We start from the raw sequence: 17,697 nt of genomic DNA on the forward strand, positions 1-17,697 counted from the left end.
GAATATTATATATGATTTTAACTTTATACACAAGTGCCAAAATACTATAATTGGGAACTTCTATTGTTGATACATTGAATTGCAAAGTCATTCTAAGTTACCGTATAATTCGGTAACAATAAACAAATGCAAAAAAAAATATATATATATATTGAAACAACTGAATGCAAACACAGTAAAAGAAAACTGTTGAAAAAGGTATTGAAATGTCAACAAAATAAAATTGTAAACGGTAGTTATGCAGGAAAAATGATGCTGTGACAATCGAGAAAGTGAGGATTGAGCATGAAAAGCAGAGGGAGCTAGCTGCGCTAATATAAGTGGTGCAATACTATTGGTGGAGGGTGGTCACATGCTATATACATATTCAAAAGTGGCATGAAATTTGTGGGCTATATAGACTAGAGCAATGAGAGTTAAAATTCTTTAGCAATACTTAGGGGGCAGAATGAAGATTAAGATAGATTTGTGTGAGTTGAGGTTAGACAGTATCAGAATTGGTATTTTATGGTACCAACTGTGTTCAATAAAGCTGTACATTACAATGCATGTATGTTACCATACCACTTAAATTATAATGTTACATAAAATTTCACTGGTTGTTACTATAAACATATTTGATGTTACATCACTATTACACTAGTGTGATACCAAACAGCTTAACTAACAGCATCAAATAAATCTTTATCCAAGCTGATTAGTTTGTTCCTACATGTTTTCAATTGTTTGTTTGTGAGCAATTCATACAGTAACATTAAATGAAACCTTAAGTGAATTTCTTAGGCTGTTGTTACATAGCTAAAGTAAGAATTTGAATAAAGCTAGCTAGTGTTACATTTTAAATTTAAATCTATTTACATGATTCAATTTACTTAAAAAAACATTTAGGTCACAGCACACACACCCTGCTGAAGCCATTTTCTTTGTAAATCTGCAAGATATTTTATTAACTTTTGTTATTATTCATGATCAAGCTGACTTGATATACTTGTAGCTTTTAGATATAAAACACAAATCACTAAGTTATTTATTAATACAGAAACATAAACACCTGTCAAGTCAGAGTGAAAACAACTACTAAAAAGTAGTAACTTTAAAAACAGTGACAGCAATAAGTTAAATCTATACTGGACACACAATGCTATAATAAGTCTTTATATCAAATTACAATTAGTTACTTCACTTAGCAGGTTTCAGTTTATGAACTAAATGCCATTCTGTTATTTTTCCTATGCTCCTGAATTCAAAAGGATAAAAATACTTAACTAAATATATAAATATTTTAAAGTTTCTAATCAAATGACTCGAAACATTACCTCCCAGCTTGACCATTTACATGCTAGGTGAATACAAACACAGGCAACAAAGGTTGGTCTGTACTGGAGACACATTGTTGTCAGGTGCAAACTGAAAGAAATAAAAATAAAACTATAAAGTTACTTTAAGTCAATTATACTGTTTTTAAAACTATATTAAATGATCCTTTCTCATAACTGACAATTTTATAACAGTTCAAAATCAGTTCAACATACTACTTTGTGTGTGCAAAAGTAATCTAAGTACCATTCTAAAACATTTACAAGCTTCATTATTTTTTTTTGGATGCAGAGTATTTATAACTATCAACACATAAATGAAATTATTATGATTTTACATAAGTTCAGGTAAAATAATTCTTTATATACTAGCCTAGTCAACTTCAACTGTTTTGCATTTATAGGTCAAATGTTTCTTTTTTTATGCTTCACAAAATGTTTTAAGAACACAAGCTTTTATGATAATATAAATCAAGACATGTTGTAAAGCTATAAACTTACCTGTTAGTTTTTGGATACCCAAAAATTGATTCAGTTAATTTTTCTACTCAAAATTTAGTGAAATATTCATGCTATACATATATTCAACTGTGATGATCACAGTAGAATGAAAATAAAATGTTCCAACATCATGATCCTAAAATGAAGGAGATAAAAACCTGTTGGTAGCCATGAAGTAGGATGTCTGGGCAAGATCCTTGCTTGCTGTTCAAGTGGTAAATTGAAGTCCACCCAGATAAAGCCAGAAACATGGCATAAGGGAAAGGGAAGAAATCAGTAAGTTAATATCTTTGAAACCACCAGAGGTCTAAGAATACATTAGTTATTTAGGAACAGAACATTATACTAAAAATAATAATAATTGCAGTCACAGGATAAAAATAGCCTGAAGTTTTTGAATGACAAACTACAAAATAATCAATGTACATTTAGTAAATTGATTTGCCTTAAAACTATTTATATACTTCATTAATTTATTTAAACTATTTTTTACAAATACAATTACTATATCCCTCTTTAATAAATATACTAGCTCGGACAGTGAGTGTAGGCACATAACTTTATTGGCATTCATCAATATATAGTTACTTATTTCCTAAGTTTTTTAAAGTAACATATGAAATAGAATAATAATAATTTTGTGGGGTGATTGAATGTTATTTATGTTTAATGTATGGGGTCAAAATTAAACTCTGTACTGCAGACAACAAGGCAACCAAGTCGATGGTACACATAACAGATTACACTATGTGAGAATTAAGTGTACCACATGTAAAGCAGTGTTTTGTTTATGGAGTTCAGAAATGCACATTCTTTAAATTTTGGAAAAGCCTTTAAGCAAACAGTGCATCATGAATATTTTAACATTTCTTGGTTTTGAAATGTAGGAAATTTACATACTTAGAATTAACCTTAACCTACCCTTTTTAAGTGGCACAGGGATACAACTATTATTGCAAGATTCTGAAAATAAAGTGTTTGGTAATTATAAAACAGAACTTTATATACAACTTACTTATGACCCAAGATTCAATGACTAGTTAATTAAAAAAATTATAATTCTGCAAAACTATAAATAGCCTCTTTTTGTCTACAAATTAAATGGAAATGTCAATATAATGTAAATAGATACATTAACCTAAGAAGAAATGTTATTTAAATTTACTCCACTCAGCTCAATATGTGCGTAACTCAAGTATGCAACAAATGGTTATTCAAAGTGTGTTTGTCCTTGAATTGTTTGTTTGTTATTAAGCATAAAACTACAAAATGGACTATGTGCTCTGTTAAACCACCAGGGTTTTTATCTCTTATCCCTCCATATTCCATATACAGTGACTTGTAAGGACAATTTTCACTACTTAAGTGAAGCACCAGACAGAGTGATTAGCTGGTGAAGGAGTGAAAATTTTGTATTTAATGCTAAATAATACCACTCATGGGTATTTATGAAGCAGAAAAACTTTATAAATTAAATTTGACTTTACTGTAATCTGTCTTTTTTCTAAAAAATATAAACTGAAACATTTTTTTTTCCTGCATGTACTTTGATTTACAATGATCACTGACTTCAAGCCTTTCTTACAAGTAAACATGCAAGTGAAAAAAAATGACAGGGTAAATAAATTTTTAACTCATCTGCTTTGAACCAAATCCAAACATACACAATTTATTTTAGATTCCTCCACAAATTCCTTAATACTGCCCATATTTCACATAAAGAGCTATCATTTACATTTTTATGAAAGAATTCTTTGGGTAATTTTTTTATGACATTCATGAAGTTACCAAGGGAACTGTGAATCAAAAATTAGGTTAAAGTAAGTACTTTAATTTTATAGATGATCATTCAGTTAAATTTATTAATATTAGTAAATGTCAGGTAAGCACTATAAGTCAGTCATTTATTTAGTTCCCCCTATTAAAATGCAAGACTACATAAGTCAAAAACATGATACCATCAGTGTTCATTTCAGGACAAGCCCTTGTGGCCATGGCACATATTTCTCACTAATTAACTCAACAATATTTACAAATCCGACCGTTCGGTGCATTTTCAATAACACGGTAAACTACTTGAGATAAACCTACGAGCACAAACTCATCCAATACTACCTGACATCATATCGATTTTTGTATTGGACGAATATACTTCAGCAGTTGTTTCCTATAACAATGGCTTCCCTGAAGCATAAAACTGAATGCAATCATGCAAATCAAAAGAATGTTCTTCATTTCCTCACAAAATAAATCAAAATCAAATAAACTATCCCCCTTGGAAACTGCAGCAATATCTATAGAAGGTGAAATAAGAAATGAGAATGAAGTAACAGCTCTAGAAGATTCCAAAAATACCTCATCTTTCATGGTCCAGGAAAGTGAACATGACCAGCGAATATTTCAGCATGCCTGGTTAGAAAAATCTTATTGGCTAACTATAACTCAGCTAAAAATTTGCATGTTTTGTAAGTTGCGTATTGAACATAACCATATGAAATTGTTTATAAAAGGATCCTGTAATTTTCAGATCAGCATATTGACCAGGCACACCATGGGAAGTGATCACAAACTGTGTGGAAAGTATAACACTAAAACAAGCTATTTAAACATAAGCAAAATGATTTTTAAATGATAACAAAAATGGCATAGTCAAGTGTATGAAATCTGTATTCAGTAATGAAAGAAGATTTACCCCTGATTAAATATGAAAGTATGATACCATTCCTGGATGAACTTGGCATCCCTGATATGGACAAAATAAATGTGTCTGAGAAGGCTACTTATGCATCAGTGAACACAGCCAATGGGATTGTCTTCAACTGCTAGTGTGATAAATCATGACAATGACTAAAAACTGAAGTGTTCACCAGTAAGTGTGTTAGCTGATGACAGTTGTGACATCGAAATGGAAAAAATTGTAGTATATGCTCATGTGCTGAATCCTTAAACATCTGAATGAAGTATCATGCTACTGAAACATGTTAAGGTTAGAGATTGGAAAGGGGAAACAGTATCAAAGGCTATTTTAGGAGGTTTAGAAGAGAGACAGGTACCAATATCAAAAGTCTATGGGTTTGGAAGTTATAGCACAATAGTGATGACAGGGGTAAAAAGAGGGTGTGACTGGACACCTTCTAAGAAAAATCCTATGATCTTGAATTATCATTGCATTGCATACAGATTAGCATTAGTCAGCTCACAGGCAGCTAGTGAAATACCTTATCCTAAGGAGCATCAAGAGACATTGACTGGAATGTTTTATGTCTTTAAAGGCTCAGCAAATAGATGTGAGAAGTTAAAAGATACAGCAGCTGCTAGAAGATGACAAATCAAGATAAAGGAAGTAAGTGAAGTAAGATGGATTTCCATCTACAAGGCAGTAGACAGTGTGTTTAGATCCCTGGTTTCTTTTATCACATTATTCAACAAAGAAAAACATGCTAAAACAAAGGGTTATGCAAAGAAACTTGGAAATTATGACTTTACAGGCACCACATACATGCTGAAAGACATACTCCTTATTACCACTGAGCTGTGACTGGTTTTCCAGAAAAGAAACTTGGATGTCTGCCATCCAGATAAATACTAATCACTGTATAAGATCACTGAACAAGTACAAAGATGCTGAAGAACAGGAGGAACATCAATTTTTTTCTTGCCACACTGAGAGATCATCTGATTGAAGAAGGGTACAGGCTTATGTATAGAGAATCTAGGGGTGGAAGAAACATTAAAGCACTGAAAAGCACATTTATAGAGAAACTTGTGGAAAAACTCAACGAAAGGTTCCCACAGAATGACTCTTTTAAGATCACGTATACAATGGGTGTATTTGGAATGAGACCAATTACATTTCCACTCAAATAATGAACTTTCATATTGGGTAATAGCAAGATTGAGACCCTTATAAACCACCTTGGAAGTGCAAAAGAACATAAGCATGATGAGATTGCAAGCACAGCAGAAGCTATAGTAGATCCAAGGAAAACAAAAACAGTGGTCATAAGTAAGAGAACAGATTATTAATGCTGGATACCCAAGAGACAGTGTACTATGGGGATTGATCAATTCAAATCACAAAGAATATTGAAGCCGTTAAATTTAGCTGCCATTGCAGTTACTGCTCCCATGCAAACTGCAGATTCTGTCCAATATATCATTAAAACCTCCAAGAGAAATTGCTTAGAACCAGTGAGCATTTATGAGATTATGACTGATTCAGTAGAAGAGCCAGCATTGGAAGATTTTAATTTCAAAACACTCTAGGTGAGTGGACAGAGTAGGAAACAAAAAAAGACATTCAAGTAATATGAGGGTTACAGGATAAATGTGAAGCACAAGAAGTTAACATGGATAATTCCAGTAATTTTTCTTAGTTGGAACTGTTTACTATTGTATTTGTTGAGTTACAGTGTTTTCACTTAAACAGAACTATTATCACAAATTGAAATGATCATTAGCTTCTATTCTAATGAACTTTCATTGTTTGACGTATCTGATAAAAGGGATTAAAGCAAGACAAACATTTAATCTGATCTTTTAAATAGTTTATTCAATTTATATTAACACGGCTCCAAGTTTTATACCTGAAAGGGCCACATGGCCCCATTATATTTTGTCCTGGAATGAATACTGTACCCCTCTCACATAATGTTTATGGCAGTTTTGAATCTTTCACTGCAATATAACTGTTATAATAACTTGAATTAGTTATGACAAACATTTAAATCTCTGCACATTGACTGTACATTTGTTGATTTGCTTGACTATGAACATTAACAGTAATCTTTCAAATTTACTTTACATTTATCAAGTCTGGTAATTATCAAAAAAGGCTTTAAAACATGAAAAAACAACAACAATGTCAGGTACATTATGCTTGAGAATTGCAATCATCTTATAATGTCCAAAAGTAGACAATGGTGGGTGATCATATAAATGTTGTTGTGCATCAAAGCTTGACTGCAAAATCACCACTAATGATCACTTCTCCAGCTATGATGAATAGGACCACCTGTAATTCCTAATCATGTCTCTTGGAGGCCTAGATTGACCCGGCACTCCATTAAATTTGTCTCCTGTAATGGCTCAAACAAATTTCATTCACCAAATAAGTTTTTATAAAATTAAGAAAAAACAGTTTTTTAAATGCAAATGTAATAAGTTCATATTACAGCATTACAGTTAACTCACCTCTGACCAGCTGACAGCATTTGACTACATAAGTGTGTGGATGTTCAATTGCGATGTCAAATCCTACCACAAATTGTCAATTAAATTATGTTAATTGCATTTCTAATATAATATAGGACAGAGTATTTTGAAAAAAAAGTCTTCATAATGGTTACATCTCAACATGCTAACTAGTCTTTTAAACCCTCTTGTCACACAATAAAATCAGTAGTTATTTTTACAAGATGCATAAAAAAGGTATACCAGATATTGAGATTTTGTGGGATATAACATTTGATATTAACTAGGTTTATTAATAAACAATAATTAAGTTAATAAATGTAAAGTTTATTGTTAATAAGTTCTCACAGAATTTTACACAAGAACTATAAAAACATAATTTTGACAATAAAAAATAAAGCTTACAAATTACTTCGCAAAATAAACTTTTTATTTTCAAGTAGAAATCATATATTATTTTTTGATATAAGGCATTTAATCTTAAGATACTAATTTTAAACAGTCATGCTATACAAAAAAAAAGACTGAAAAAAATATAAAATTAAAAAATAAATAAATTAAACAATTCATCTCAACTTACCTAATGTTTGTAACATTATGTTTTCATTTACAACCAATTCATGTGCTTGTTCCAAGTATGCCTAAATATATGTAAATATAAGTCTTATTAAATCAATATGCTCCATTATTTTCTACAGCATATGCATTTTTAGAATAAAGTTATTGCAAAAGGCTAAATCTGAACAGGTGTGATTGCAAACAAAACATTAAGAACATTTTCTCCTTTTTTTAATCTAGTGGGATTATTAAGTTTTCTAAAATATACATTCCCAGCTAAAGCACATTTACACAACATTATCAAAAAGTTTTATCACTGAAATTACACTTGAGAATTTCACATTAATTTGGTTAAAACCAGTAAAAGAAAATGTGATATACTGTGGCATTGTTCTCTAACCATGAGAACAGCAAATCTATGACATCATCACCCACAAGCAAGCATGACTTATGCCAATAATTCTTTGACATTTTAATATAGTCAAATCCTGCTTAGATTGTTTATTATAAAAAATGTATCACTGTATTCTTAATAAATATAGCAAAATCATTTTGTTTTTTTTTGTGTGTGTGTGTCCATTTTCTTGTTGATTAAACAGATTTTTCTGTACAGAAACATAAATCAGTTTGAAACTTTTTTAAATAAACAACGTCCTTTACTGAACTGATATAAAGCGTAATGTATTTATGTTAACTTAAGTCTCCATTAATGTAATCTAAAGGTAAAATAAAAAAATTATGATAAAATGTTCATCTGGAAGCTGTGTTTTAAGACCTCCTATCAAATTCTCTGATAAATATGTTAAGCAAGCAACAATTAACTGGGATACATTCCCAGTCGGGTTGCTTAAAGGATGAACATTTTATGATCACCAGTGTATTCAAAAGCATTCCATATACAAATAGAAAATCCTGAAAACTAAAATATATATTGAAAGGTATTCAAACATATGGATGTAGACATTATTTTTAATAAAATTATAACAAAGTTTATCTGACTAATGTTTATATGGAAAATTACCAATGAAGTAACCTTCACCTTATGTGACCCAGTTCCCAAACTCATAAAATAAAAATCTAACCAATTTCAGAAATTTAACTACCTTGATTATTTTCTATAATTCAAACATTTTCAAAATTTACTGTAGTAGTGTTTGTGATGTAAACCAAAGCTACTTCAATTTGTTTTCTCGGCTTTTTTGACATTAAAAACTAGTATTTCAGGTTTTAAGAAATTGAAGAAATAAAAATTGATACATAATTCAGTTCTATAGAAAATATAAGTTGAAATTCAAAAATGCATTCATTTAAATATCCAGTTAAAATTGCAGAAGTTCAAGATCAACTCCATGAAGATAAATATTTAGTCTATGTCAAAAATAGTTTTTTTTCTGTAAAGAATGGCAATGATTGAAATAAATGCATTAATTTATAAAAATTTCTAACCCTATATAAAAAACAACTGTTTGCTAACAATTTTAATTAAACTGTTCATATCAAAATCAAAAGTATTAAATAAGCAAATGTACACACACAGATATATTAGGTCGTCAATAAATTAATGCCGCATTTTGGAACACTTTCATTAACCACCCTCAAAAAAACATACATCACACATAATAGTTAAACAAACTGCCTAAACATCACTTTAGTGTAGCCTATATAATGTGTAAAGTTTAGTGTACTTTAATCCCTTATTGTGATGGCACACGACGAGACACATATTCGGCATGTAATGCTGTTTGAATACAATAAAGGAAACAATGGCTCTGCAGCCACAAAGAATATCAAAGAAGTTTATGGAAATGTTTTGAACATTCATAAGTGTCAATGATGGTTCAGCAAATTTCGTTCTGGTGACTTTTGCCTTAAAAACTGTGATGGCAGGGGCCGACATGTTGGAAGTGATATTGATGCTCTGAAGACGCTTGTTGAGTCTAACCCAAGACAACATACTCGTGAAATGGCCCTGAAATTGCATGTCTCTCATGAAACAATATGAAAACACCTAAGGAATATGGGAAAACTCCATAAAGAAGGTGTTTGGGTGCCTCACGAAATCTCCGATGATCATCATTTCCAACGTGTGAACATTTCTTCATCTCTTCTGGCCCCAGAACTTGGACTCCATTTGCAGAAAGTGATGCTTTGAATTTGGTGGGACATTAAAGGAGTAATTCATTTTGAACTCCTCAATCTACAGCTAACTGTTAATACAGAAATCTATAGTCAGCAAGTGAAACATTTAAATCAAGTCCTTCATCAGAAACACTCTTCACTCGTCAATCAGAAAGGTGTTCTTCTCCACAACAATGCACGTTCACATGTGGCACGTTTGATGCAACACAAGATTATGGAGTTGAGTTGGGAAGTTCTCCTCCACCCACCATATTCTCCAGATATGGCACCATCAGATTACCATCTTTTTCATTTGCTGCATCACCATCTTAATGGGAAAATGTATGCAAATGTGGAAGGTGTTAAAGAGGACATCGACATGTTTTTGCTTCAAAGCCAAGTGATTTCTTTAATCAGGGCATTAACAACTTGATTGTAAAATGGAAAAGCATCATCGATAAGAATGGAGACTATTTCATTTAATATATGTTTTGTTTTGATATATAATTTCGGTTTTTTTTTCATCTAAAATAAAAGCGGCATTAATTTCTTGACGATTTAATACTAAGAAAAATTTTCTGCTTTCATAGAGAAGTATGTTGGCTTCTTTCTTAGAAATGGTCTCTTATTTCCCTCTATATTCTTTAGGAATCCCTCTTTATGAATGTAATTTCCTCGGAAAAGCTGTGACAAAATCATCCAATCGTAGTTTATAGCCACGACATCATTTGTTTGTCGAATGTTTTGTTTTTCCCCGCGAATCAAATACGTAGCCATTATATGTGTCCTCTGTGAAGCGACACTTTGCATCTGTGTTGATATGGCACTGCATTGCTGTGTACAGTACAAAGCTTTTTGTCTCTGCCTTGCCGAATTCACCCGTCATATACTCTTATTACCACGTAGGTTTAGGAAGTCTTGATAGAAATGAATAAAAAGCCTATAACCCAAATGTATCGATTTTTGGCTGTACTGCATATACTTTATGTTGTCCCACATATGAAGACTGTGTTAAGGAGAATATCATGTTGTGTTTTTAGCTGATTTGAAATTCATCATTGTTGTAAAAATACAAACAATGTTTACTGCCTGTGAATAAATGATTCTACCTGAAATATTTATGCTTTGTTGATCATTATAAAACTCCAAGCAAAAATACATACCTTGTCGGAACAGTGCCTAAAGGAAACATCTTTGAATTCTTAATCCATCTGAGTTACTTTGAAAGAGTAGTGATAGTCTTTTCCAATAGATGTGAACCACTGGTTGGTGACAATAACAAAGTCCAAAGTGGCTTATTTCATAATTGAACCTTATCAAAATCGGGAACAATCTTGAAAACACGATGTATTCCTTCTCAACAAATGTTGCCTCAATACTTTTGATATTATAATGTAGATATTTATGTCTTGATAAATAAAGAATAAAAACGTGTTCGTATTACGTTGTCAGTCATTTGGATAAATTACCAAAAACAAAAGCAAGATATAAAAACACTAATAAGAATAATGATAATTGTATTTGTGACTCATATCATAATGCTTATTAAAGTCCACTGTGCCACTGGGGGGTCATTTAAAATTTCATATGATGTGAAGAACAAAATAAATTTAAAAAATAAGGAAGTAAACTGTAATTCATCGGCCATTGTAAATAGAGAATAAAAGTTTTTTTTTCTGTTAACAAAAATTAAATTTCCAGTAAATACGGGAAAACGTTTATTCTAATTTGACCAATTTCCTGATCAAATAACAGATAAAGAAATATAATATTTAAACTTAATAAAACATATTTTCAATAATATTTTCCTTATAGGACATGTGACGTGTGGCTCATCTATGATTAAACAAAAGCAAAAGTAATGTTCTTGTTATCAAGAATAAACTGACTCATTATTGTCAAGCACGTATAATGATGTAATAAAAATATTGTAAGATCATAAAACCAAAAAGAAATATTCCTAAATAAAAGTAACCGTCTTCAATCTTATAATGATATTAGGAAATGGATTTATGGTCGTGTATTTTTTTTTCTTTTCTAGATCTGATCCTAAATAGTTAAACCCTAATCAGTCGTGTACAAAATTTTAAATTAAATGCAAGCAGTCAATTTTTTTAAAGTTACATTCAATAAAAGTGTAACTAAGTGCTGTCATGTCTTGTTAGACATACATAAATATGTTGGCACTCTTTGAAATGAAAGTTAAGGTTTGTTTGTTTTCGGAATTTCGCGCAAAGCTACACGAGGGCTATCTGCGCTAGCCGTCCCTAATTTAGCAGTGTAAGACTAGAGGGAAGGCCTACCGCCAACTCTTGGGCTACTCTTGTACCAACGAATAGTGGGATTGACCGTCACATTATAACGCCCCCACGGCTGAAAGGGCGAGCATGTTTGGTGGGATGCGGATTCGAACCCGCGACCCTCAGATTGTGAGTCGAGCGCCTTATCCACCTGGCCATGCCGGGCAAAAGTTAAGGTAAGTACAGGAAGTTACATGTCAAGTTCATGATGATAAATAATTCGTTGGATATATATTTGCTGAAGCAAATCAGACACAAACGTCTCATTGCTGTTTGTCAAAAGCTGGCATATTTTAAATATATATATTTTTTATCATATAATACTATTTCAAATATATTTTAAATAAATTACTCTGCTAAGCTTACACTAATGGACACCGTAAGATATGTTATGCCATCTCCTCAATATCCTTATATTTTAATTATAGCTTTATTCTTAAGAAAGCACATATAAAAGTAAATTTCTCCTTAGACTACCTATCATGTGTAAAACTCTGGGTTTTATTTTTAAGAGATTTATACGTAAGAAAAAAATTAAAAGATGTTATTTTCTCTAGCCCTCCCTCCTACAACTTACAGAAGCGGCTCACAGTGTTAATCGTAATAAATCAATAAAAAATATGTTAAATTACGAAAAAATACCGGAAGGAAAATGCCAGGAACGTTTTTAGAATGTTTTGTACTTAATGGAAGATATTTTAAGGAATCTCATTAAAATAACATTATATATATGTTTCTAAGCTTCCACAAAAATGCGAAAAATATGAGGTTTAAATTTTTTATAAATGAGGTTCCTTAAAATATTTTTCGTTAAAAATGTACTTTTTTTTGTAGAAACTTCCTGAAAATTGCTGTCGGTACGTTTCAATAGTTTTTTTAGTTTAAGTACACTGTTGAAGCAGTACTATGTAGGTGGCGTCAGTTGCTTTATTTTAGTTTTTTGTTATATTAATGACATATAGCTAAACAGGATTGGCTGTTTCTTCAGAGAAGTTGAATTATGCTAAGTGCTAATAGAAAGAAGTTTACCTAAAAAGTCTGCAATCCTTTGTTGAGAAGTACTGTTTTCATTATAATGTTTAACATTCAACAAACTCTCATTAACTGAATACAACCAAAAATTATCAAACGATTAATATGGCATAGTAGTTTCGTACCAGGAAAATTGTCAAAGGAAAACTTAATCCTTCTTATACATAACAATAAGACCTGTAAATATACTCAACAAATATTCCTATATATTTTAGTGTAGCTTTTATCTTATAGTTATAGTTTTGATTTCAGATTAATCTATATTTCTGTCTTGTATTCACAGCAAAGCTACTAGGCTCTCTTCTATCGTCCCTAATTTTGAATTTCTGACCACAGGAAAGGTAGCCAGACAGAAGCACCCTACAAACCACAATTCACGCCAAAGGACTAATTGTTAGTCTTGTAACGCACCTGCAGCTTAAAATACGGGAAAAATTCGGTGCTAAGTTTTAGATATCTTGATTGCAATTAACTAAAATTGTAAGATATACATTCTCTTTCCGATATATATATATATATATATATACATATATACTGATTCTCACTAAACTATGCTAAATGTATTATATTAGAAAAATCTTGAGTGGATAATTTTATGCAGATTTTATGTATTGCAGAATGGTTAAACCTAAAACATAAAAAAATAAATTCCAAATATTAAAGGATTCTTTATATTAACAAAAATATTTTGAAGGCAACGATAACATCATTTTCAATGTTGTAGATAAATTGAGAATTATGCTTATTTTTCGCTTGAGTGATTATTACATTTCCGCACTAATAAAATAAAAGGATTGTATTTTCTAAGTAATATATAAAACTCTGGTACAGCGTGTAGTAATATTCTCTTAATGTTGAACAGCATACTGATAGATATATGCAAATGAATGTGGAAACAAACTGCCGCTAGATGTTGTGGTATGCTTGGTGTTGTACTTGAATATAGATACATGTATGTAAAACTTTCAAATTTAAAATACAAAAGAACGCTTGCTTTATTATTGTGTATGTCATATCTGCCGCATTTATCTAGACTACAGATGCTTTTACCGGTTGCACAATATCTTCTATTTATTTAGGCTCGATAAAATTTCGGTTATCCTGCAGCAACTCTTTGTTCAACAATGCTAAGCTGTACGTATTATTGAATTTCGCAAGAATTACATCTTCAATATACATTTTCAACGTTATGCATCCATAATATCAACAGTAATGTATACATTCAAACCGAGAGTTTCATACTTTGTGTTGAAAATTTACGTTTCTGCTTCAATGGCATGCTTCTACATTACCATTTTCATCTATTTTCAGAATAAAAACATCTACAGTGAGATCTCATTATAATTCTTCTGTAATAGCGTTCAGATATTCCACGAGGAAAACGAAAGAAGCAGACGTTATGACACCATTGTTGAGGTTCTGTAAACATTATTCTAACATTAAATACAATTGTAGTTTCTATTGTTTAATACCTTTAACACGGATGAATTTCATATAGAACTCTCATCTTTACATAACAGATATTACAAACACTAGCTCTGTTGCTATTATAACAGGAATTATAACTACGTACAACCATAAGATGAGCATTCCAATGTGTACCAGATATAAAAAATACGATGCACTCTTGGAAAAACACAACATATATTACGAAATACAATATGAACTTCAAATAAAATTATGCATATGCAATTGTAACATGATTTTTTTTTCTAACGAATCAAATTCTATGAAAAATCTATGTATTTATATATATATTTATACAAAACCATTTCCTTTATATATATAATTAATTCGGCATCTTGCAGAAGAAAATGTAACCATGTAACATGGCATGCAATGAAGATGTGGAAGTGGTGTAAAATACTTATTATATGGTAAGTTAGAACTCTTTATCTTTTGTCAACTTCCTAAAAGCTTATTTCTTTAAATACAAATATTTAATCGATTTACATTTTTTCTAGCTTCACAATTTATTATTACAATAGATGTTTTAAAAATATTTCTCTCACGGAGAATGTTTTGTTTTTAATCATGCACAAAGCTACACAAGGGCTATCTGTGCTCTGCCCGCTACGGGTATCGAAACCCGGTTTCTAGCGTTGCAAGTCCGCAGACATCCCACTGTGCCACTGGGGGGTCACGGAGAATGAGAAAGAGCTTATAAACCTAAATTGTTTATAACTTTGCAGATGCTATTTTCTAACTTGTTATCCTTATGTATTTTATTTATTTTTCTTACGTTTTCTGCTTCGTGACAAACTGAAGTATAGGGTGAAGAAAGCTTTAAATCTTTATTGTATTATATCAACAAGAAATCTAGCAAAATTTACTCCACAAACTTTCATACTTTTAAAAGTTACATACAACTATTGTTCTATTTCCAAATCTTATTCAAATTAACAAGTTTAACTTGAAAAACCCAAGTCCCAATTAAAATTGAAGTTGCAGACTTCAACGCAAACACATGTACATATATATATCACGAAACTCTCAATTTATTATCATTTTATTTATTATTTCTATGTATTTTATTAATAAACGCTTCAGGCACTTGCCGCAAATATGTGAAATGCAATACAATAATTTAAAAGTACAAATATGATTAACTAACTCTAAAAGGTCGAAATTCACGAAGCCAATATCAATAACGATTAGTTTACATTTACCTCATGACGTTGTGATTCTTAACATTTCTCCAACATAAAATATATTTCCTCCAGTAGCTTCTATTCGAATACGTCATATTAATGTCCTCCAGTGGGACAGCGAGCGATAAGTCTTCGGATTTACAACGCATAAACTATATTTGCACCAGTAGCTTCTATTGATATACATTACATTAATGTCCCACGGTGGGACAGCGATAAGTCTTCGGATTTACAACGCTAGAATCAGGGGTTCCATTCCCCTCGGTGGACACAGGAGATAGCCCGATGTGGCTTTGCTATAAGAAAAACACACACACACTTTATATTAATATGACTTTTTGAGATTAATCAATTTTATTGACGATGATGTATTTTTGTAAATAAAATAAACATTAACATAAAGAAATTAGACAAATTTGTCATACGATATTGTTAGTTCACAGTAAAATATTTGGAATATAACTTCGTATAATGACGTTATATAATCCATTACTGAATTAATTTAAATGATTTATCATCACGGCTTCTAAATGTTAAAAGTTTTTACGATTTGCCTATACGTCGTTGAATAAATGGCGTGGCATGCACAATACTATATACCGTGGCATGGATAACATTTAAGTCTTTATGCAATGATTATTAAGTAATAAGTGATACCAGTATCTAGGTTTTTGCTCCATGACATGGATGTAAGCAATGATTCTGTTTGAAGACAAATGAACTACCAGCGTCTTCATTTCCTGAAATAGATGATAGTTAAGTCTTCCTATCATGATATGTATTGACTTATTTGTTTTGTGACAGGTGATGATATCCTACTGTTAGCCTCGTAAAATGAAAAATATACTAAGGTCGTTGTGTGATAAAGTAGGTGTTACCTTGACTTCTCTGTCATGACTTGGAAGACACTAAGAGCTTTCAGTCATTTCAGATACGAAGTGTCTGGACCGTTATATGAATGCTACCGATATCCTCGTTTTAAGTTACACAAAGGCTATATGCACTTGTTGCCCCTAATTTTGAACTGATAGACAAAATAGCACTTACAAAGAAATCTTGGGCTGCTCTAATTGAATAGTAAGATTCTAACGCACCGACGACCCCCAAAGTGTAAGGGGCGATTTTATGACAACAACACGAAACATGCACAATCCAGCAACCAAAACACTTGCCCACGTTAAGCCCAATTTCACAAATTGTTGACTTTGCTGCATTTTGACAGCTTAGTTAGCTCGTAAGTGAATCAATACCGATAACGTTCGTGTTCTGTATGCACAATTAAGAAAGTAGACCTCACTTTGCTTGCAAAATAAACAATGTGAAGTTAATAGTCTGAATTAGGGGAAAAATGGAGATACATCTATCAAAAACTGCATTACTTTCTTAAACTATCAACTATATTATTGAAACACCCTACTATTTCTAATTTCAGGTTTAAAACTTACGAATATTAATACAAATGACATGCATTATGAAATCACTGTATGTTAAAAGCAGAATAAAGTGACTCAAACGTTTACAGTACATCTGTAAACAGCTTTAATACATCTGTGTTTACAGTACTGTAAACACAGAACTTTTTGTAATATAAATAAAAGTTCGCTTGTACGAACATAGGTAGGTCAGTCGAGTTAACGATTAAACAGGCAGTAAAACAGATATAGAAAGAGGGACACACACAGATAGATATAAAATTGATTTTTAGTTGAATGATTTAAATCTTTCAATTTTTCTATAAGTTCTTGTATAAAAACGTTCCAACGATACACTTTTATCAATGATTTTGGTGATATTTTAGTGAACAAAGAAACGATGTAGCTGTGAACTGATACTGCGAAATAAGCACGAAACTTAATAATTTATTCTTATGCAAGACAAGTAAAAAACAAAGGCAAAAGGTTAGGATGAAATATTAGGTCGTCAAGAAATTAATGTCGCTTTTTTTTTTAGATGAAAAAAACCAAACAACTTATATATGTAAAACAAAACATATATTAAATTAAATTAGTCTCCATTCTTATCGATGAC

General features: G+C 31.2%; 1 protein-coding gene across 1 annotated transcript in view; it reads right to left on the reverse strand.

The window, feature by feature from the left end:
* The window catches only part of LOC106468159 (cyclin-T2-like), a 16,086-nt gene extending 8,400 nt beyond the window's left edge, over positions 1-7,686 (reverse strand). Inside the window, exons 1-4 of the mRNA XM_022396464.1 lie at positions 7,591-7,686; positions 7,011-7,073; positions 1,976-2,021; positions 1,317-1,407 (exon numbers count right to left, since the gene is read on the reverse strand). Of these exons, the coding sequence (XP_022252172.1) occupies positions 1,317-1,407; positions 1,976-2,021; positions 7,011-7,073; positions 7,591-7,606 (216 nt within the window). The 5' untranslated portion in view covers positions 7,607-7,686. The remainder of the gene's footprint in view (positions 1-1,316; positions 1,408-1,975; positions 2,022-7,010; positions 7,074-7,590) is intronic.
* Positions 7,687-17,697: the final 10,011 nt, after the last annotated feature.

The sequence above is a fragment of the Limulus polyphemus genome, unplaced genomic scaffold (genome assembly GCF_000517525.1).
Source record: "Limulus polyphemus unplaced genomic scaffold, Limulus_polyphemus-2.1.2 Scaffold2895, whole genome shotgun sequence".
Classification (NCBI taxonomy): domain Eukaryota; kingdom Metazoa; phylum Arthropoda; class Merostomata; order Xiphosura; family Limulidae; genus Limulus; species Limulus polyphemus.